Source organism: Sinocyclocheilus rhinocerous, unplaced genomic scaffold, assembly GCF_001515625.1.
Source record: "Sinocyclocheilus rhinocerous isolate Xijiao unplaced genomic scaffold, SAMN03320098_v1.1 scaffold957, whole genome shotgun sequence".
NCBI classification, from domain to species: Eukaryota; Metazoa; Chordata; class Actinopteri; order Cypriniformes; family Cyprinidae; genus Sinocyclocheilus; species Sinocyclocheilus rhinocerous.
Genome location: NW_015649405.1, coordinates 655,701 through 679,457, shown reverse-complemented (window position 1 = coordinate 679,457; position 23,757 = coordinate 655,701). Strand labels below are relative to the sequence as shown.

The window sequence follows — 23,757 nt, the reverse complement described above, 5'->3', positions numbered from 1 at the left end:
CAAAATTAAGCTAGGTTGTGTAAAACAAGAACATATGTCAATGGGAATGAAAATATGCTAATCAAACCTTACTTTTAAAAAAAATTTAGAGTTTAATAATGGCAAGATTTTAGTTAAATAGGTCTAAGGGTGGATTGCATTCTTGGGAGGTGAATCTCAAGTTGGAATGCATCTAGAGTTTTTTTTTTTATATTGTTTTGTCCAAGTATACGCATCTTGCCCTGTGTTTTCAAAACAATTTAGGGATCTTGTAATGCCAAAATAGCACGTCAAATCAGCAAGTACACAAGCAAGATGTCACCAATGTAAAGAGGAAGCACACAAGACAAGTTTGTGGTAAAAATAAATGTTTAAGTCTCTTTTTTTTTTAGCAACTTCAAGTTTTTACCAAAACGGGTGCAGTTACATCATAGTAGTAGACAACATGACAAATAACAGATCAACAAGTATAAAAACAGGATAGTTATTGGACCTCGACTGTGAAGTGTACCGCACAACAAGAACAGCGTAGTGTGTAGTCAAAATGGATACCAAAATTTGCCATTTAATACACTGTTAGTAAGACTTTGAAACATTACATACTTGAATCATCAAGTCAACATACGCAACAACTAGCTGTTGGTTTAAATGAAATCAGATGTCTAGCCTTCGCAGCCCCAGGTTCTTCTGTGCACTTGACTCGTGTTTCAGTCCATCTTAACTACCAAAAGGTAGAGTCATGGGATCATAGAGAGCTTTCAATGCTAACGTTAAACATCCACTCCCCAAGAAACAATTAAAATCAGGAAAAAAAAACAACAAAAAAAACAGGGTAAAGACATGCCCTGCAACACTGTGTCCCCAGTCAGATCAGGTTAACTACAGATTTAATCTTAAAATGTTAAGTTGACCAGTCAACTTCAACGATATTAAAATGCCAGGTTAGAACCACCCTGATAGAAAACAAGATACAGTACTAATTTGGCTTTATGGCCATTAAAAAAAAAAAAAAGAAAACAGGGAAGTATGGCAAGAAGGGGAGGGAAGTTCAGTCCAGGAGAAGAGAGATCTAGTAGTCCACAGGTTCGTCACCCTCTTCATCCAGCAAACATGTGCGAATCAGGGCCTCGGTGACCGCATAGGGGTCGCAGTTGGCAGATGGGCGGCGATCCTCAAAGTAACCCTTCTTTTCTTGTCCCACGGTTCGTGGGATGCGGATGCTAGCGCCACGGTTCGCCACACCTGCAGAGAACTCATGGATGTTGGAGGTTTCATGGTGGCCAGTCAGTCTGCGAGCATTGTCCAGGCCTCCCTTTGGATCATAGGCGCGGATGTGGTAGTTGTGCCTCTTTCCAAGCTTATCAATACACTCCTCAATGCATCTAGTTAAGGATATACAAAACAATCATTTAATACTCTGGTTTAAAAAAAAAACAAACAAAAAAAAACAAAACACATGAACAAAAGCAAGCCAGGGATTTATGATTTTTATTCGTCACAAATTTAAAAACAACAACAACAAAAAAAACTTTTTAATACTTACTTCAGCCCACCATCTTCCCGCATTTCCTTGGTGCTAAAGTTAGTGTGGCAACCAGCACCATTCCAGTTGCCTGGGATTGGCTTAGGATCAAATGAGGCTACCACACCGAAATCTTCACAAACTCTGTGCAAGATGAAACGAGCTACCCACAAGTGATCTCCCATGTTGATGCCTTCACAGGGGCCAATCTGGAACTCCCACTGGAAAATAAAAGCCACGTTATAACTAATCAAGAAATAATGGAGAAATTGAGGTCACATTCCAAAAGGGTCATCTTAGATGGCTTAATATTTTGCTATTTGGCCCGAATCAGTTTTCTAAAGTGTTTTTGAAAAATCACATACCCTGCCTTTAATAGCTGACTGTAGTGTTTGTTCCAGAACACACTGGAATGAAGGTTACCTGAGCTGGCATAACTTCAGCATTGGTTCCACAGATCATCACACCAGCATAGAGGCAGGCTCTGTAATGCGCCTCCACAATGTCTCTGCCATAAGCTTTATCTGCTCCAACTCCACAGTAGTAAGGTCCTGCAGATATCGGAGCAGCATGTTATGGACCAGACATCTTGAGAACATAATTGATATGGCCAGTTTATGATGGTAAAGGAACCGTTCTTACCTTGGGGACCAGGGAACCCATTGGAGGGCCAACCAAAGGGATGTCCATCGGTACCCAGGATGGTGTACTCCTGTTCCATGCCAAACCAAGGGCTCTGATGATCTACCATTTCCATTATATTTTTACATTTGTGACGATGGTTGGTTTCTGTGTTTAAGACCAGAAAAGCTATAAGTCTTCAAGCAAACCTCAATCAAACATACATAGACGATGTTTATCCTCAAACAAACATACCAGCAGGTTTCCGGTTGTACTTGAGCACCTCACACAAGACCAATTTGTTGGGGTCTTTGCGGAAAGGATCCCTGAACATTGCAGAGGGGATGAGATACATGTCGCTGTTGGAGCCTTCAGACTGATACGTGCTGGAACCATCAAAGTTCCACTCAGGAAGATCTGAATAACGAAATAGGATCCATTAGAACTTAAATGGAAATATATAATTGCAATGCAGATTGATGTGGCTTTGTCTAGCTTACCTTCAACGCTTTTAGGCTCCGAGTCCAGTGTCCTGGTCTTGCATCGCACACCTTCTCCTGTTCCGTCTATCCAGATATACATTGCTTGTACTTTGTCTCCCTGAGGCAGTTCCATATACTGCCGTTTTACCACTTTACTCAACTGAGCACTGGCAGACGTGGCCATTTTTATTACTATAAAACCCCTAAACAGGAGAAAAACAGATTTGTCAACATTACAAAGTAAAACATGAAGCCACTTGCATAAGCATCAAAACATACATTCAGCACAAGGACCAATAGTTAGGATAGAAGACATGCTAATTTCATCAAACACAGAAGCCTACTACTACAAATAATAATAATAATAATAATAATAATAATAACAACAACAACATCGCCTGGAATTATAAACCTTTTATTCCCAACCAGTGATTTAGTATGGCATATTAAAACGTCAAATCAGACAACTAAGATAAAACTGCTGGTTTGTGTCGACGAAGAGGTACTCGAGCCTTACAAATCGGGTTTAAAAGGTGTTGGGAAACACCACACCACGTGCTTTGTAATCTGCATTGGGAATTCTCTTCGCATTCACTTGTAAAAGGGTTGTTCGATCAGTATGGAAACCAGTATTGATCGCACAAATCAGTAGGTCAACGCAAAAAGCATCATCGCTGCTTTACAAACACGTCAAAGTAGCTGCAAGCATAGCTCGCGCATCCCCAGGTACACAAATAGATAGCAACCGGTAGCCATGGTTACAGCGCGGCAGTGTTACATCACAGCGTGAAGTATTGATAAACAACAGTGATTTCATAAAACAACAAGTCAATTTTGTTTAAAATTAACCCACTAACAACAAAAGAATTCAGTTGCATAATTCCATATTAACACACACGCGCGCCCGCGCGCGCAGACATTCTGATAAATAAAACAGGTTACGTACCTGGATACCAACAGAAATTAAAACGTATGATATCGGACTGGCAGGTCCAGTTGTTTGACTGATTATTCAGTGTTTCGTGTTCTTTCATTCTCTGACCAAGTGTTTGGGCTGTCAGCCTAATTTATATGCGTGGTGGCAGGATCCCGGCGCGTGTGATTGGTCAGCGAGAAGCGTGATCTGTTTGTTCTCAGGTGATTGAAGGGCCACGCGGCTTCATCATTGGCCAGGGTTCCAGCAGTGGAGGCACGCCATCAGCTTCGGCGAGGGGACATTTGCGTACGGATAGTCCTTTGGTGTTGGTCTTGCACTTCTTGATAGAGCGATAAAGAAGTTTGTCCCAGCGAAGTAAAGTCACGATATTCCAGGCTGTTTTAACGGGAGTTTAAGAACATTATGTTTCACAATATTTCAACTGTCAGCAAACCCAAATAAACGAAGCATTCATATGTGTGTGAGAGAGAGTGCTTCACGAGATGTTAAATGCCCCCATGTGGTGTAAAATAATGGTCATTTTCTTGGCAAATACCGTAGTTTGTATTGTTCATTCATTCTTGCAAGATGATATCTAGATCTTCTTATGGCTTAACCAAGATAGCCTATTAGTTATGATTAAATGCAGCCTTAAAGGCATGTGGTTTTAAAAAATGCAAGAAAAAGAAACTCATACCCATAAACTAATTAATTATCTTAACCAGACCAGAGTTTCTGACAACATGATAGCACAAATAGCTAATCCAATCATTGCTATATCAAATTTACTTATCTTACACTAACACTCTGAGACAAGATATTTTATAGAATTTTGTATTTGTAATCCTTTGCCAACTTTGTTACCTCTTTTATATATTGTATGATGTACAATGTTTAAACTTTTTTGTGTGTGTTGATTCTAAGTGTCTTTACATTTCATCCTGTAAAAAATAAAATTAAGTAAAATAAAACAATTTGGCAATACTTTTATTTTTTTTTATCCAGGTCCTGGGTATATTTAGTATTGGTTTAGTATTGGTATATTACAATTCCATAAATCAAAGTGAGCTAATTCTAAATTTGAATGATCATGAATGTGAATGTGAATGTGATCCTGAAACTATTTTCAGGCGTTTGTCGGAACCACCATATTCAAATTTCCCTACACTGCAGAGGTACTAAAGTGAAGTATCAGGCTAGTGTCTTTATCAAGGGCACAGAAAGGTTGTCAACACATTTTTTAAAAACTTTATTTAACAATCACGTGGGTCCACTTTCCAAGGACACTGTAGGCTACCTCAGGTGTCACGTGACATTCCCCATGGAGATATCATGAATGTTCATAATGCTCATGCTAAATGAAATTATTTATAAAAAAAAAAAACTGCAAAACTGGTTAGTCTTGTGCTGCTAATTTCTTCTGAAGTAAGAGGACTATACTACATCAGTGTCTGTTTTGGCCAAAGTGCCATTATGAAGTAGCACTAGACAGCTGATGAACAGTATCAGTTCTCTCAAGAGACCAGTGATTACCTGGAACAGAAATTGAATGAGAAATGCAATGAGTATAAAGTCAAGCCAGGACACTGTTGGTGCACTGGAGATGGAGGTCAAAACATACCGTTAGATTTTGTTGCTTCCGAGAGAAGAAGCCACCCAAAAAAAGTAAAAGGCCAGGCCACTCTTCATGGTGAAGCTCTAGAGGTCAGCTTTACCATATGTGCTCGTGGAAGCAGCTGCAAAATCTAGGAGATCTGCTGTTTCATCTTTTAAGTTGAAGAAAACATATGCCAGGTTGGTGAAACTGTTGGACTTTATACATTGTCATGGAAGCACTGCTCCTTAGTTCACTTCATCTATTCAGAGAATTCAGAGAAGCAAACGCACCTGAATTATTTTCAAACTCAGAAAATGAGCATTATTCCCGTCAAAAAAGTTGACCGCCAGAGACACTTGTAACATGTATGCAAATGGCTCCCTCTAGTGTGAAAAATATTCCAGTGCAGCAGCTGAAGATAATAAGATTTCCTATCGTTCGGGTTTATTGTGCAGTGTGTGAAAGTTTTTCTCTTTGTGGCAGTGAACATTCAAGGCTCCCCTATTGTCCAATATTCGAAGGGCCACTGTCTGTAGTCTAAGATATTTACATTTTCATGTATGCATTTGGCAGACACTTTTATCCAAAGCTACTTAGTATAGTGAACAGCGGTCAAGATGGCAAGACTCCTGTCCATACAACGTGTGGAAAGTTCTATTCTGATGTTATTAGGCTCCGTGAACAACAAAGGATTCCTTTTTATTTTAAGATAACAACACTACCTCTTGTGGAGAGAGGGGTTAACATTAACACACAGTAACCCCCATGCAGGAACTGCTTTATTCTCCCTCAAACTTATCATTTGTGGAAGGATAAGGACGTCAGCATTTCATAGACGGATCCAATCACCATGTGGTCTTTCACTGATCAAAGTTCTTCATTCTTGAGACCTACCAATACGGTTTTGCCTTTTTAAGAATCTCTAACATCTGAAGAACGTTTCTGTTTCACAAAAGGTTCTTTGTGGCGAAAGATGGTTTTTCAGATTATTAAAAGGCAAGAAAGAGATGGTTCTTTAAAGAACCTTTGACTGAATGGTTTTTTGCAGAACCAAAAATGGTTATTTTATGGTATTGCTGTGAAGAACCTTTTAAGCACCTTTATTTTTAAGAGTGACGGTATGCAACATTAGGTATACAGGTTTTTATGCTCACCAAGGCTGCATTTGTTTGAGCAAAAATACAGCAAAACAGTAATATTGTAAAATAGTATAACAATTAAAAACTTTTATTAGAATTTTAAAATATAATTTATTAATTTTTTAGCAGCCATTTCTCCAGTATTCAGCATCACATCCCTCAGAAATCATTCTAATATGCTGATGCTCAAGAAACACTTCCTGTTATTATCAATGTTAAAATGGCTTTTGATTGATTGATTGATTGATTGATTGATACATTTGTCTTTTTAGGATTCTTTGATGAATAGAAAGTTCAAAAGAACAGCATTTATTTTTTATGTTTTTCCAAACTATGCAAAACAAGTACATGCTCTGATTGTTCAGTCCAATATTGTTACCAAGGAATGACAGCCATTCTAACCAGCCTGCTTTGCAGCACACCAGTAGCCATGTGGACATATTGGAGTACACTTTACAGATGGAGCTGGGTAAGTGACCCAATAAAAATCATCAGCGAAAATGCCACATGTGATTTTGAGCACGAGATGGATGACAGGGACAGAGAGTGTGTGTGTCTCAGCCTTGCTCTGGCAGTAATCACTGTTGTCGAGGCACTAATTGGTCTTGTCTGTTTGTGAGGCCACACACTGTGACGTGGGGCTTCTGGCAGATGGGTTGTGGACGCTGACTTTAAGGCAGGGTTGCCAGACAAGCCTCTATCGAGCCATGATCAACAACAAATGGCTCTCCAGGTTAAGCTCTCTCTGTTCGTCTGTCACATAGTTGTTTTGTCTATAACAGTCAGAATGTCTATTCTTTAAACATCTTTCAAAATCACAAGATATGGTAAGTGTGAGTGTTTTCATTCCACTTTGCTCTGTAACAGGGGGTCAAAAATACAATATTTAATAAATAAAATAACCTAAGCGGCTTCAGTCCAATAAATAATAATCTTGAAATATTACTATCAAAATAAACGTTATTATTACATTTACTTAGATTTTTTTTTTAAATCTATTTTTGAGATAGATTGTTTTTCGTTTGTTTTACATTTAATATTTCACAGCAAAAAGACACATACCACATGCTTTTAAAATTTTTAAATCATGGAAAAATGAAATTAAGCCTATAATAGTGTATATTACATCTGATACATGAATATGTCTCTCTGTATATTTAAAGGCCTATACACAGAGGCGTCATGCCCATTAAAAGTGAGGGGGCACGTGTTTGTACAGCACTGTATTATAACCAATCACACACGATTCTGTTGAGCTTATGAATGCAATGGCCAATCAGAGGCGTTCAGATGAGTCATCGCTGAAACGCGGTGTTTTGTTCACTTGCTCGCTGACTGAATTATCTGGCGAGTTCTCTCATCAGAAATAACAAAATGCAGATGTGCGTACGAATGTAAGTAAGATATTCATTTCACAGCGTAAACAGCTTCAGTGATTTTAATGGGAATTTTTGAGAGTGTCTGAACTCTGGCTAGACGAGAGTTCTTTGTTAATGTAAATGTTCTTTGCTCTCTGTAAAATGAAAGTGTTATAATTAGTAACTTACAATATTGTTATTAAATTCACATTAAATACAAAGTCAGTCGTATTAAAAATATGTTATGGCATGACACACATATCTGGTAGCCTACTTAAGTAAAAAGACGGGTTTTTATATGTAGTTAATAGATTACACTATTAGTCTACTTTGCCCATCACCCATTATAGATCAAATAACATAATCTATTAAGGTGCAAAACGCATTTACTTACACACATATTTGAGAATCGAGATATTTCCTGATATAGTTAACACGTTTGGAAATATTTCCCCCCCACCCCCACTCAAGTGCCTCCTCAAAAATCAGGAGTGCATGACGCCCCTGCCTATACATAGGATTTCTGCTACACAAGAAATCAGCACTTGTGCATGAGCCTGTTGACCTGCCAATGCATGATCGAGACAGCAGATGGCAATGTTTACTACCAAGAGACTCTCAGAGACTTATTGACAATTAGATGTCTTGTGCAGCTGTATCCCTTTCTTCATATCTTAGTGCATTTGGTTTCTTTAAACAAGCACTGGCTAAGCCATACAGACCATCAGGTCTGAAATAGAGGCTTATTGTTGAATGGCGTCAGGGTAGACTGTCCAAGCATATCTCCCCAGTGTGATTGAGCACCGCTCTGAATGAAAGAACTGACGCTGGGCTGCTTTGATTTGTAGCTTTATAGCAGGATTATGATAACATGTCTAGCTCTGCTCTGACTAATGATGCAGAATCCAATGATAACTGCATAGCAGATGTCACATTTACGGAAACAAATGCTTGTTAACTTATAAATGTCTTTATTTTAAGTTTTAAATCCAATGTTTCTTTGAGAAGATTTCTAGTTTCAGCTCAAAATTTCCTCTGTGGGACCAAATTACCTATTTTATTTTCATCCACTTCTGTCTGTCAGTAAAAACACAGCAATGAAAATTCATAACATTCATAATTACACCAACAGTTTATAGACAGAACTGATAAATGTCTAATTCTGCATTAGCTATAGCATTATTGCAGTGAAATTAATTCGCAGGAAACTTTAGTTTACTTTGGATGAAAAAAACAAACAAACATTGGGACAAATTCATAATTGACTTCTTATTATTCCCATGATGAGACAGAAGCCTTATTGCCAGACATGTTTGGAATATGAAACGTTTTTTGACACATGGGCAGATGTTTTGCGTTTTATTTTTCCCTTTCTCCATAATCCTCCCTGAAAAGGTTACTCCGATCCCCACTCTTATGTTTATTAATGAAGAGAAAAATTCTTCACCTGAGAGTTTGGTAAGAAGCACAACAGGAATACTAATGTCCTGAAGTGAAGCACTGCGGTTATGCAATTTACAATAGACTGTCCCAATTAGGCCTAATATTCAAAAACATTTATTTAGAAATACAATACTTTACCATCATCATTCTCGGGAATATTTATAATATACAAATGCAAATCGCTGCAACGCACTACATTTATTCCAGAATTATCATATCACATCTGTGGAATTAGAAATGTTTTGAGACATCAGAGTGCTTTCATGTGCGCAGACATTTTTAGCTTTATTTAGGCACTGTAAAATTCCCAGTGGGTGGACAACCTGCTGACAACATAAAAAATTGCCCTGGATTTGGATAATACATTTTAAAGTCTCTTTCAGTGTACTGCATCTCTGCAGTTTCTCTGATTTGGCAACATTGGTCTGACCCGTGGCCTTTTGCAGCACTGTTTATCCTGATCGTCTGTCCATATTCTTCCTTCAAACGCCAAAGAGGGTACAGCGTACATGTTGCTGTTTATACGAGCCGACGCAGGTATAGACAATCTGCACTGAGACGACATCTGGTAGCGCTGTCACTCAAACGCTCTCTCTCTTCTTGTTGCACCAGGTGACACACTCTTTTTCTCCCTAATGTCATGTTTTGCATCATGCAAGATAAATATTTATAGAGCCTTGACAGTGAATTGAATAAGCCACACTCTCCCGAGAAGTGAGCAAGAAACATGTCAAAACAGGTCTTTAAAAATCAGTCTCGTCATCTGCATTTTCTGAACTGTCGCCATCACTACCAGATGTTTATGGTAGCCTGTCACAGGATAGCGCTTGTTATTTGAGGTACAATCAGTTGTGAAATTTCTGATCGTGCCGTAAACATCACAGTCAGATGATGTGTAGATATCATTTTCATTTCCTACGCTCGCTCATTTCTTTTTGCTTGTATAAGGGAAGAATGTGACAGTACTGCTGTATTGACAGACGCTGCGATTCAACAGCGCGCATGCGGTTCTTACTTAAACCTGAGTATGTGTGGACCCAGGCAAGGCAATATGCTTTGTCCAGCATGAAAAGCTCCCTGTGGGGAAATTGGTCTTCTTTAACACAGGAGATTGGCTCTGAGATTTCTCTCTGATAGCTGGACAGGGACTGCGGTAAAACCACACGCGTAGAGTTTTTTCTGCCCCTAGCAGACCTCGAGGACACAGGCAGGGTTGTAAATATAAAGATATGATTGGGGGAAATAGGAAAGAGGGTGAAGCAGCTACTTCTTCATACATGATTTGTAACTGTAGGGACGAATGTTGTTTTATTGTCATTTTGTCCTTGAATCGCTATTACGTTAATATTTGCTGATTTTTTATGTTTTAAAGACTACTTGTTGGCCTTCTTCAGTCCTTTATTGCCTTCACAGTACCATTCATCAACACAAACCAGAAATGTGCTTCTTTTAACTCATTACACTTCCTCAGTTAGTCTTGGCATTAGTGGTTAGGATGTTTCAGTGACGCTTTACATGTTGTGTCATTACACCAGTAGGTGGAGACATCCGACTCTTTATGAATGAGTCATTGAATTATTCATTCAAACTATTTATTCGAATGCACTGATTCATCTTTATAAGCGAGTCATTGAATAATTCACTCAACTGATTCCTAAACACTAATTCAAAACTGTGTGCGTTTTATTTTGGAAGATGTAATGTAACGGTTCTGCTTTTACTTCGTTTGGAAGTATTTTCATAGGTGGAGCAAAAATAGACAAAGTATGGCAATATTGTGTCTAAATAGCTAAAAAGTCTGTTAACCTCAGAAATCATAGCACGTCAGCTGTCTTAACCGTGGCTTGTGTACTGCAAACGCATACCAGCTTCATCACTGTGTCTGTCACGCGACTCTGTTCCCCTTTCGGGCTCTGTCTTTTGAAAGATGAAGCTCGCGATTATGGTAAGGGACGTTACATTTTCGACGAGTGCTTGGTGTTCGGCCAATCACAATGCACTGGGTCAGCTGGCCAATCAGAGCAGACTGCGCTTGTCGGAAGGAGGGACTTTGTAGAAAACGAAGCGTTGGAGAGAGGCGGGGCATAGAGGACCTACAATAATGTACAGTATGTACAGTATTTGAAAAATAATGTGTTTTTTGAACATTAAAGCATGTCAACATATTCTGTTACACCAAATACACAAAATAATGATCTTTAAAAAAGCATCATATGACCCCTTTAAAGATCAGTTGCATAAATACAGTATCATACTTACAATTGTGATGTTGGTGCAATTTATTACAATATTAAGTAATTTTAAAAAGAAAAAAAAACATATATATATATTTTTTTTTCATGATCACTTATACCACTTTACAATAATATAATAGGCCTATATATTTCATAGCAAGTGTTTGAAAGTTTGGGGTCAGCTGGATTTTTTAAAGAATAAAATAAATAAGATAATATTCCTTAATTATTATGAAATTCTTCTTGAGTGCCAAATCGGCATATTAAAATGATTTATGAAGGGCCAGGTGACACTGAAGACTGCTGAAAATTCAGCTTTGCCATCACAGGAATAAATTACATTTTAAATATATGAAAATAGAAAACAGTTATTTAAAATTGTAACAATATTTCACAGTTACTTTAGTTTTTCAAATTATTGCAGCCTTGGTGCAAATAAGAGACTTCTTTCAAAAACATTAAAAAATCATATCGACCTCAAACATTTAAATAGCAGTGTATAATATATATTTGTTATTTATATTATTAATGTTTTATGGGTTTTACAAAGCAAAAGCACAGTCTTTTCAAATTCCCCCTGGGGGAATCACTGTGCTATTGTACATCAACCCGTAGAATTCACTTCCTGTATTAGCTGTATTATCTGAGCCAAGACCCCATTTCATATGGAAATTTCAGGAGATGCATTGAAAGAGCGGCTGAAACATTAGCCATCTCATTATGTCTCCGAGCATATTATCTTGATGGGCTGCAGAAAAATGGCCCTGTATTGTAGCAACGTTAGTGTGGCAGAGTGTGTGATGGTGACACAGCAGCAGTGAAACTGGAGTTTTATTTAATCCAGCGCCGTCTCCCTTGGCCTGATAACTTCACAGCCCATCCCAGGGCTTGTCTGTCAGCGTTGACACAGTAATATCTCCCAAGCCCTCTGTTTCCTAGTCACTTTCATTTATTTTAAAATACCATTTCACACACTGCTGCCTTTAACTAGGCATTATACAGTGTGTGGGGAGAGAGGCCTAGATTGAATTGTGACAGAGACAGCGGCTCTTGCAGTGAAAAATAACAAAATATTGTAAATGGCAGCAGACTCTATAAAATGGCAATGCTGGAGATGATTATTTTCCTCTTGTTTTTTTGTCTTTCATTTCTATTGTGTGCATCTAGGCCTATATATCTGTCTATATGTGTGTGTGTGTGTGTGTCGGGTTGCATGTGTGTTTACTGCTCAAGACATTTTAGATTAACTTTGGCTATCAAAACAATATTCTCCATGCTTCTCCTCAAATTCAGAAATTCTTTCTTGTATTCCTCTCAAAACTTAGACATGTTAGCAGGTTCAGCTTTTATAGGATGGTGTTATTTGGGCGAGGATGCATATGCACAATTAATTTTTTTATTTAATTACATAAAAAAAGATTCATTTTAAATTGATTTTAAACACACTATACTATAATATCATATATTACACTTAAACATTTGTTATTCGATGTAACCATACAGCCACAATATCTCTATATGCCATTAGTCTGTCGTTTCTTTATTAGAGTTAACCCACCTGCAAACAAAAAATGATATGCTAACATATTCGTCATTTCCTAGTGTCTCTGCATAATTAAGGCTGCCCCCCTGCAGGATTAATCTGATTGGACAGTTATGTAAAGAGACTGAGGCCCGAGCTGTCAGTCTCAAGCCAATGGGTACAACAGCAATTGCTTTTGACATCTGGGCATATGGCATGCACATCCTTAAACTACTAGAAATATATAATATACATTAGATTATTATGGTATTTGGTCAATAAGATGGCTTAAAGTGGTCTTCATCGAATTCAATACATACTAAAAATTATGAAAAAAATGGATTTGAAATCAATTTAAATGTATTAAATAATCCACTATGAACAAACAATTAATTTTTTATTGTTTCTGTAGTTTTGTTTATTACATTGTTTATTACAGAGGTGGGAGTGTGAGTTCTAGACACAAAGAATATCTTTTAATTAATTATTTCATATAATTTCAGTTTATTATATTAAAAATCATTATTTAAATAAACTTCAAATGAGACGTGGCTGCTTCTAATAAACCCACATAACTGAGTAGAGAAATTTCTTCATGTACAGTATCTTACCTCAAGCTGAAATGGCCAGTTTCTGCAATTTGGCTCTCTTTAATTTTATATTTATATTTTATCATTTTATTTTTGTATTATAATACCTTGTCAGATGCCGTCCATAATGAGAGATGCAACATGCGGAAGATTAGAATGCAAATAGTACTGTATGTCAGTTTAGTGAAAAATACACAGGGAGAACTGCTGGGATCAGCAATCACAGACATTCACAATTTTTAATGAGATTAAAATTTTCAGAGGACTATTAAGTTTATTTGGCAATTTGCTCTGAAATCTTTACAGAAGTGGTGTGTGAAAAACAAAGACATGGCTGATTTGGACAGGATTAAAATGACAAAGTTCATCTGTGAAATGAAAATTTCTCTAACCTCCTTTGGGAAAACTAGTTTAATCTGAATAGGGCTTTTATTGAACAAATATAATTTTTCTATTTATTTCTTTCAGCCATGCTACTGTTTAGAAGAACCATTTTTGGTTTTTCAAAGAACCTTTCACTGAACAATTTTTTCTTAGTGTGAAGAACATTTTAAAAATGTTTACAACCCTTTCCCACTATAAAGAATATTTGTGGAATGGAAAGGTTCCGTTGATATGAAAGGGGTCATATACTGCCCCACTTTATAGAAACATTATGTCCTCTTTTGGAAGGCCAGACAAAATAGTTTCGCTTTCACAACGAAACACACAGCGGCTAGAGTGAGTGGAGGCCGGCGGATTCGACGAAGGAGGTTTGCGGCAAACACATGTGACGACCCCGGGCTGAATTCTGTTTAGGTAGGCGTGGTTGACTCTTAACTTTTATAAAGAATATCTCTTTGGATTTGAGATCGTACTGTATATCCAGGTCAACAAAAACATGTTTGAAGGATCGATCCTGAGAATCTTAAAAAAAATCTACCTTGCTTTAAGATGTGAAGAGCCAGTGCTGCAAACCCACATCACTGAGTAGAGAAATGTATGTACAGTATCTTACCTCGAGCTTATATGGCCAGTTTCTGCAATTTAATTTTATATGTATATTTTATCGTTTTATTTTTGCATTACAATACTTTGTCAGATGCTGTCCATAATGAGAGATGCAACATGCGGAAGATTAGTGTGCAAATAGTAGGTCAGTTGGGATCAGCAATCACAGACATTCACATTTGAAACAGCAGGTCATTTGTTGTTTACAGAAGTGATGTGTGAAAAACAGAGACATGCCCGATTCCGACGGGATTGAAATCACAAAGTTCATCTGTGAAATGCAAATTTCTCTAACCTCAGTCCTCTGGGAAAACTAGTCTCATCTGATTTTTTGTTTTTTTTTATACTTTAAAAAAGTTCAGAATTTTTTTTCAGTGATGCTACTGTATAGAACCATTTTTGGTTCTGCAAAGAACCTTTCACCGAACACTTCTTCAAAGACACATTTTTTCTTAGTGTGAAGTACATTTAAAAAAATGTTTACAACCTTTTTCCGCTATAAAGAATATTTGTGCAATGGAAAGGTTCTGTGGATGTTAAAGGTTCTTCATGGAACCACAGATAAAGAACCTTCATTTTTTTAAGAGTGTAGTATTTTTTGAAAATGAACCAAATTTGGTCAATTTCAAGGATCGATCCTGAGAATCTTAAAAAAAAAAAAAACTTTGCCCGTGTGTATTCGGCCACTCTGATCTTATTTTAAGGGTTTGGGGTTGATGGAGCTTCCTCTGTGTCTGGGTGGGTCCACCTCAGGCTGCACTGCTGCTGCCGCTGACATATCTGTGGCATTTATTAAGAGAATGACAAGTCTATCAGGCCCCATAAGCAGGCTCTCACGGGCGGTAGATCTTTTGTTACTTTCAGGGAAGGGATCATCAATCTTGCCGGCGCTCTGCTCTCTTGAGTTGTTGATGGCAAACACAGATTCTTCCCGCTCCCTCTACTCTCCTCCTCGCTTCAGCCGGTCTCTCGCGTTGAATTCGACAGATATGACTGTCTCGGCAGCGGTGGAGCTCAATGACTTGACGGGCCACCGGCCACCGAAAGGTGGAAGCTTGGGAAAATGCAATATGTTGACAGCAGGTACTTGGTTTGTGATGAAGAGCTGGAGAGAGACTAAGAAAACACATTTCACTGAGGGGTGTCTCTGTACTATCAGACTGATTCAGTTCGATTCAAAGCATTATAAAACATTACACAAAGCAACATAGTGGAACGCTGCTGAACTAAAAAGCTCCGTTCAGACGAGGACCACTGAGACTTTTCCAGTAAAGAACTACTGGAAGCCTGTTTCCACCTTAAGAGTAAAAAATATAAAAGGTAATTATAAAATAAAGTAAAAAAATAAGGGTTGTACTCAATACAGTACAGTTTGTCAACATAAAAAAAAACAATGAACAATAAATGCTAATTTCTACATATACATTTGTAACATTTGTATAAATTAGCATTAGTTAGTATAATGAACAAACAAACAATAGTATGTTTACGAATGAACATAACCTTAGAATAATGTTTATAATAGTTTGTTATTTCAGGATACCTAATCATACCTGAACCTTTTTGTAAAATGTTACTAAAATAACTAATAGTCACATTGAGAGATATAAAGTCATGCAACATACAAAGTCGCAATTATAAGAAACAAAGTCGCATTATCAGATGTCGCAACTGCGTGATGAAGTCACAGTTATGTTAAACAAATATGTTGCAGTTGAGAAATATAAATATACATTGCGAGACAAAGTCTGACTTTGAAATATAGTCATATTGTGACATTAAAAAAATGAACAGGCATTTGTATAAATTGGCATTAGTTAATGTATTACGAACAAACAATAGTATATTTATGAATTAATATAACCTTAGATTAATGTTTATAGTTGTTTGTTATTTCAGGATACCTAATTATACCTGAACCTTATTGTAAAATTTTACCAAAATAAGAAACAATCCAATTGTAAAATATAACGTTATCATGCAAGATACAAAGTCACAAATATGAGAAACAAACTCGCAATCGCGAGATTTTAAGTCACATTATCAAATGTCTCAACTGCATGATGAAGTCACAATTATGTTAAAGAAATGTATAATACTGAGAAATGTAATGTAGTTGAGAAATAAAAATATACATTGCAAGATAAAAATTGTGAAATATAAAGTCACTTTTAATCACATTAACATATGTCACAACTGGGTGATGAAGCCACAATTACATTAAATAAATTCACATTTTCAGAGGAATCAAGTTGCACTTGAGAATTATAAAGTTACATTGTGAAATAAAGTTTAATGTGGAACACAAAAGCAGATTTTAGCTGAATGTCATAGCTGTTTTTTTCCCCCCATACAGTTCAAGTGGAGGTCAATAACATTAAACATCTTTGGCTCTCATGGCTGATCGTGATTTGACATGTTGAATGCTTTTAAAACGAAATCACTAATAAGATTAAATAAGAACCTAAAACCTGTTTGGAACCACACTGGGTTGAGTAAAAGATGACAGAAGTTTAATTTTTGGGTGAACTATCCCTTTAACTTCTGGTTGTCAAGCTGTCACAGCGTTACATACAGTTCATCATGGGACTTAGTCTCTAAGAGAAACTTTTCCTCCAGTCTGACCTCAGTTATTAGCTCTCTCTGAGACTCGTACAGTATGTTAAGCCCAGCATGCTTTGCAGAGGAATGGGGAGCTTCATTAAGTGAGAGGTAGTAGATTTATGAACTCCAATCTCTCTGCAGACTCTCTGGAATGGCTGAGGTCTACGCGAGCACAGATATGATGAATATACTCCACTCTGGGATTGGCCAGGGTCAGTGAATCCAGAAATGTGAGTCTGTAAGATAACTCTGCTGTGTTCATTATTGCCGGTGCGAGGATGCTTGGGATACCGCCCAATCAGTGAATACTGTATTAATATGGAATATAATCTACATTACCTCCGCCGACAACATCTAGACTTATCACCCAAGGGTCATTATGATGAATGCACACTCCCCGTCCAATCGTAATTACCTGAGTCTCATTTAATTTGGCTTGTGTTATATGAAATTTTATAATGAATAGCTATTCAACTGTTACAAGTTGGTGCATTACAAAAGTCTTTTCAAAGGAACACAAGTTTGAATCCTCCTGGACTCTGCCGGTGATTATCAAGACAATGGCAGGTTTGGCCGTGCTACAGAGTCGAGGCGTATTGGTCGGGCTTAATGAAAGAGGAAATTTGATTTTTCTTCTTTGATCGAGTCCAAGCTCTTTAATTTACCAGTCAACAAAAGGAGTGGGAGCGAGAGGACGGGCCTGCCTTTGTGCTCTCAGATGGCCAAAAATATCAAATCAATCTCCTCATTAACATTACTAATTCTTGCGTAGGCAGTTTCCTGCAACTGCAAATTGGCCTGGCAGTATTGTTAGTTCAGGTGTTCGATGTAATTGATTTTTTTTTTTCCTTTCGGCAATGAAAAGCCTGAATGAAATGGAAAGCAAAGGACTGAAGGAAGAGTGTATTTGAACTGAATTTAATAGAATAATTCCATTTTATTGAAATCTGTAAGGCTTTAAATGAGTTACATAGGGGAGTCCTTCAATATCTTTCCAGCTAATTGTTGAAAAGATGTACTTTTTCTAAATGATAGTTGCACTGTGCTTCAGGGGCCATTTTCACAACTTTCTTGAACTTCTCACAATTGGCCCTGTTGGGGGTGGGCGATGCTCACCTGATTCTATCATCTTATAATTTCCCATCTAACTACGCTTATTTGTTTTGTTAAGAGAGAAAGGCATGTGGGGGGGGGGAAATGCGCTTTCTTTCTCTGCTTCTCACACTTTTTATTACACACAGCTGTGGTGGTGTGTTAAAAGATGGCTGTGATAATGGTGGAGGAAATCAGGCTGTCAGGAGGTGATACAGGCTCCACATACTGACCCCTTCACCCAGCTCCTATCAGTCAGCCTGGCCTTGGTTCGACTCCTCACCTCCTGATCCCTGTACTCAGCTCCAAAGTACCTAGAAAATAACAAACCACAGCCAGACCTAAATACTTCGTCTGTGCTGTGAGAGGCCAACCTCTCTCAAGGCCTTATACTGTACATATCTGACCTTATGATACCAAACTTTGACAATGATATTGAAAGGTGACTGATACTCTCCTGTTGTCCTTTATCTATGTACAGTAGAACTAATAAACCATATTAGGGGCGTATGAACCACCAAAGGTGCTTGTTTAGACACTTATTGTATCCATTAGTTTTCTTCTTCTTCATCATCATCTTCTTCTTCTTCTTCAGATCTGGAGGTCAATGGCAAGCCATAGAACCGCTTGTGGGAAAGTTATGAAATTTGGCACACAGATAGAGGACAGTATCATCATTAACCACAATAAATTTGGAGTCTCTAACGCGAACTCTCTAGCGCCACCAGCAGGGCAAATTTGCGCTCATGTTTCTACTAATAACTTTTGAACCGTAAGGTCTAAAAGAAAATTATTTTTCCCTTTGATTCCTTGGCTCATGCTGAGTCGAATGCATACCAAAATTAACATTTCTATGAGTCAAGATTTTTCACAATTTTCCAAAAAATCTACTTTTTCGAACTCGTCCTAGATGGTTTGTCCAATTTTCACCAAAATGGGCTCATCTTCTGAGCATTCTGGCAAAAAGTTAACAAAAGCTTTTCGATATACCAAACTCTTTTTCGTAAAGCGTGTTAACAAATTTGACAAAGTTTGAGCAAAAATGGACATTAGGCAAAATGTAAAAATTTCTGCTTATAACTTCTGACCAGTTTGGCCAAAAATCATGATATCGGTCTCATTAGATTTGGAACGGCATACCAAATCTAACGGTTTGCCTATGTTGGCCTTTTTGGGCGTCGGCCATTTTGAGTTTTGTAGTAAAACGTTGTATCAACAAATGTCTTTAATGCCGAGTTCACACTGCACGAATTTCAAAGTCGTCGGATCACAATTGTTTTCACACTGCACGACTATCTGGGGTAGCATTCAGTTGCTGCTGTGTTCATATTGCACGATTGGTCGGCGACAGGAGGTTACACACTGCATGACTTTACAATAGGAAGAATCGCTGACAACTCTGTCTGGTCCGCAAACTACGTTTCATATAACTCCTCAAAAAACCTGTATCGGAGTTAAAATCGTGCAGTGTGAACTCGGCATAACAGGGTTGGAACTTAAGTCTGCAGTAAGATAGCTCTCCAGGTGCAGGGTTGGAGAACCCTAGTCTTTACCGAGTAATTAAAGACAGCTCCTTAACTCTTCATTTTACCTCTGTTGTTCTTGGCCCCTTAATTGTTGCATTATTATTGTTAACTATCCTGTACTGTGAAATTCATGTTACACTTTTTCTGTTTGGGGTTGCAGAGACCCAAGTGTTGTTGTGTACAAATAATAATAGCAATTTCTAAATTGACCTATTATTTTCTCTTCAAAATACCCTTTCAAGTTTCTCAGACCCATCCAACCCCAGTTGACAGTTATTATTAAAGCTGTATCCCTCTGTTTTACCATACTTTCATAAAGTAGTCATGTATGCTTTTAGAAAGGTTATTGTGGTCCAGTACAGTAAAACTGTCCATGTTTGGAACTGATTTGATTTGACCATAAAGAAAATCTAATAAACATAACAACTGACTGGAGGGCCAATAACAAATAAGAACATTTATGATAAAGAAAAGGAAAAATATTTAAAAATGCAATGTAAAATGCATGTGACAAGTTCTTAGAAATGTTATTCATGTTGGTTTCATATGGTTTTGAAAAACGTTTTCATGGAAGGTTTTAATGACCCCCAAAATATCATGTGGTGTAAACTGTCAAGTAAAGCCAAATGTTTCATGAACACATGTTTTTAAATAGTTTGTAAACATAATTTTTTAAGGTGAATGATATTATACAATGCACACATCATGAATTATTAATTCATAAAGTTAAGTTGGAAAGTTGCACCACGTGACATTTTTACAACTTGCACTAAATTTGCCTTGTCATGAAAAATATCAATTTATCTGATGTTTTAAGAGACTTGTTGACTTATAGTGTTTGCACCACACAACTTTGGCAAATAATTTTGTTAAAAATGAATAAGGAGTGAAGCAGTTTGAAATGAAGTAGTTTGGTAATATATATATATATATATATATATATATAGGGTTAGGTAACCCTAACCTAACCCTAACCCTTGCCCTAAGAAATACAAAAAGAATAGAATAGAATAGAAAGTATCTAAGATTTTTTTTTATTTCTTAATAAATGTCTTACATTTTTTAATAAAACTTTTTTTCTCCACAAAAGGCTATCTCCAGGCTATTTCTACTATTGTGTTAAGTTGAACTTTTGTGTATAATCTATCTTCATAAAAATTTTATGAAGTCATGAAGTATTAGCCTGATATTTTAATGGGGTTTTTAGCTATTAATAGAAGTTCTCAGACCCCTAAAGAGAACATTTGAATAGTAATGACTCATAAAAACCCCTTTCCCCATCATCAATGCAATCACTTCTCTCACTCTCTCTCTCTTTCAGAATGCACAAGATGACAGATCAAGACTTCTCCCTTTATTGACTGTAACTGACATCTTCATCCGATTGCCGGCGTCTTTCCTTCCTCCATTGTTGGTGCTCTCATCTGTGGTGTTTCCACACGGTTGCGTGGCGGTGCGCTGGGATTTCACAGCGTTCTGACTCAAGCTGACACCGTGACAGGCGAGCAGGTGGGAGAAAAGCGCACTAGTCATTCTCAGACAGAAAGCGCAATAAAGGGGAGCTTATCGAAAAGCCCCATCATGGCAGAAACATTCCTTCAAATGAAATGAGTTGAATGCAACTTTGCAGCAAAGGGGGAGAGGAAAAGAAAATAAAAATGCTAAGTATTCAACATTCACTCCATTAAATCCTGGAGTGTTTGTGCTTTCTCAGCTAGCTTGCACAACTTAATTAAATCCCATCTTGTTTTCGAGCGCATTTGAATATGATTTATTTCAATAAGGGAGAGGCAAGAGGCACAACAGACTTTATAAATAATAATTTCTGATATCAAAACATTACCGTGCCTAAGATTTGTGATCTTCTGCTCAGTGCTGAGAAAGAAAAAAAATCTAACGAATAATAAATAGCTTACATTTAGCTTGTAGTTGTAGGCCTAAACACCTTTTTGTTGTAGGCCTTACTCATGTTTTCATTAATGCAGTTTTTTGAATTTTACACAATTCCAGATTTATCTCAAAGTTCATCCATATAACCTGCTGACTACAAGCACAGCTGGGTAGTAACTGATCACATGTAATCGGTAATCAGATTCCAAAAATCAAGTACTAATAATTAGATATTATATACAACAGTTTGTTCTGGTTCTCAGTGAGCGTCAATGGCAGAAGTGCGAACCCACTATAATTTTACAATATTGTTACTGTTATTGTGTCATGGAACGTAGGTTTAAGAGAATTTAGGCAAGAATGTAGTTGTTTGGAACTCAAATATGCAATTTATATATAAAGATAGATAACACCTATTTGACAATTTGTTTAGACGTTTTCGGAGATGTGAGCTCCAGGCCAACAGGGGCCATTCAGCACTCATGTACCCACTGAGAACAGTTTATCTCGACCAGTCCTTTTGGACTTTGCCACTGGCTCTTATGTAGATGGTGTTACATGAGGTATAATTCATTTTGGTTATATTAAATGGGTAATCTTTGGTCTTATTAATCTATTACTTGTTCCAGAGCAAATCGATTTGGCTTTAGGGAAAAGTTAAGTTTCATATCTTTTTATCTGAAAGTACTTAAATCCTTTACTAACAGAGCACTGCTTTTCTACTTTTGAATGAATTGTTTGCTTGTGTTTATTTCCTATTGTACAAATTTATTGTATTTTTATAATGGCTATTGTTGTTCATTTATATATTATTCTTCAAAAAGTAATATTTTTTTATCACTAATATGCCATATTTGTATTGAGAAAGGGTCAGTTTGTGATTCTGATTTCAACTTCAGAGAATGTTACATTATTATGACTGTCTTTTTGAGTGATTCACTAGGACTTTTATATTGAAAAGGACTGAAACAGGGATGTTATTATTACTTTAAACAGCCTTATAAGATACAACCATAGGGACACAACCGACAAATGCATTGAATAGCGCTGTAATGGGAAATCGCCTTAATTGTTAAATGGCAATCTCTCTCTTAATACTACACTCAATATAATACAATGGTTTTTAGTGAAGCGACTTCGTTCCTTCATTACTAGTTCTAAAGTGACGTTTTCGAATTAGTAAAAGAGGCTTGGTCTCAGCTGTTAAACTGTAAAACTAAGATTTCAATACGTGGCGGAAGGAAGTAGATCAGCGCAAACGAGGGTTTTTAAAGACACTCCGTTGTTATCTCTTTTTATTTACACACTTGTACTATTAAACTGTTGTATAAACGCAATATCACACTCGTAGCTGTGCGATATGGCTGTATATCAGCACACTGTGATGGAAAGCACCTCTCAAGCAATTAAACCATGTATAAAACAAATAATTATGCAAGTTAATAAACACTTTAAACAAAGACTTTACTAAACAAAAGAAAAGAAGTTACTAAACAAAGAATTTTTTTTGGTAATTGTGACTATTTCACAGCATGACTTATGACCAACGTGAATCTTTTTCTTACAATTATCTGTTTTATTTTGTTAACTGAGTTGGAAATGGACTGCTCAGGATAATCGCAAGTGAAGGGTTCGGGACTGTGCTCGTTCACTGTTGCCAAGATGTCATTAGCCGGGCTTCCATCCAAAGTTGCGAATTTAACTTATGCGCAAAATTGAAATATCACATAAAACATTTGAAAATAAGCACCGTTTCCATCCAACGAGTCAAAGAGAACAAAATCGTCACTTCCTGGTAGAACTAGCACTAGGCTATACAGTATATCTGTAATGTGGGGTTTGGGTTTTGTTTTTGTTTCATGTTCATGTCCATGTCTTTTATTTTGTAATTGTTTCCTGATGTTAGTGTCATGCTTCCCTTGCCTCATGTCTCTCTGCCTTGTGTATGTGTCATGTTCTGATTGGTTGTTTTAGTCATGTGTCTTGTTTCTTGGATATTGTTTGGATGTTTGGATCACTCTGTAAATAAACTGCACTTGGGTTCTCACTTCAACTCGCCTTCAGTGGTCTAATTCGTTACAGAATACACGACCACACAAAATGAACCCAGCATATCGTCTCGTTCAACTTCGTCAAGGTAATCGCTCCATTGAGGATTATGTTCAGGATTTTTGTGGACTTTATCACCAGGTAGATTTTAATGAAACGTTCCTTAAGGACATCTTTCGTTTTGGGTTAAGTAAGGACATGCC

At 37.1% G+C, this 23,757-nt stretch overlaps 1 protein-coding gene across 1 annotated transcript; it reads right to left on the bottom strand.

The window, feature by feature from the left end:
* Positions 1-330: 330 nt before the first annotated feature.
* On the bottom strand, positions 331-3,663 carry LOC107710552 (glutamine synthetase-like). The gene is made up of 7 exons (XM_016515349.1): positions 3,551-3,663; positions 2,623-2,807; positions 2,378-2,539; positions 2,144-2,290; positions 1,925-2,052; positions 1,523-1,722; positions 331-1,361 (listed from the first exon to the last, which is right to left on the bottom strand). The coding sequence occupies exons 2-7, from the start codon at positions 2,786-2,788 to the stop codon at positions 1,049-1,051; spliced, it is 1,116 nt and encodes a 371-aa protein (XP_016370835.1). The 5' UTR covers positions 2,789-2,807; positions 3,551-3,663; the 3' UTR covers positions 331-1,048.
* Positions 3,664-23,757: the final 20,094 nt, after the last annotated feature.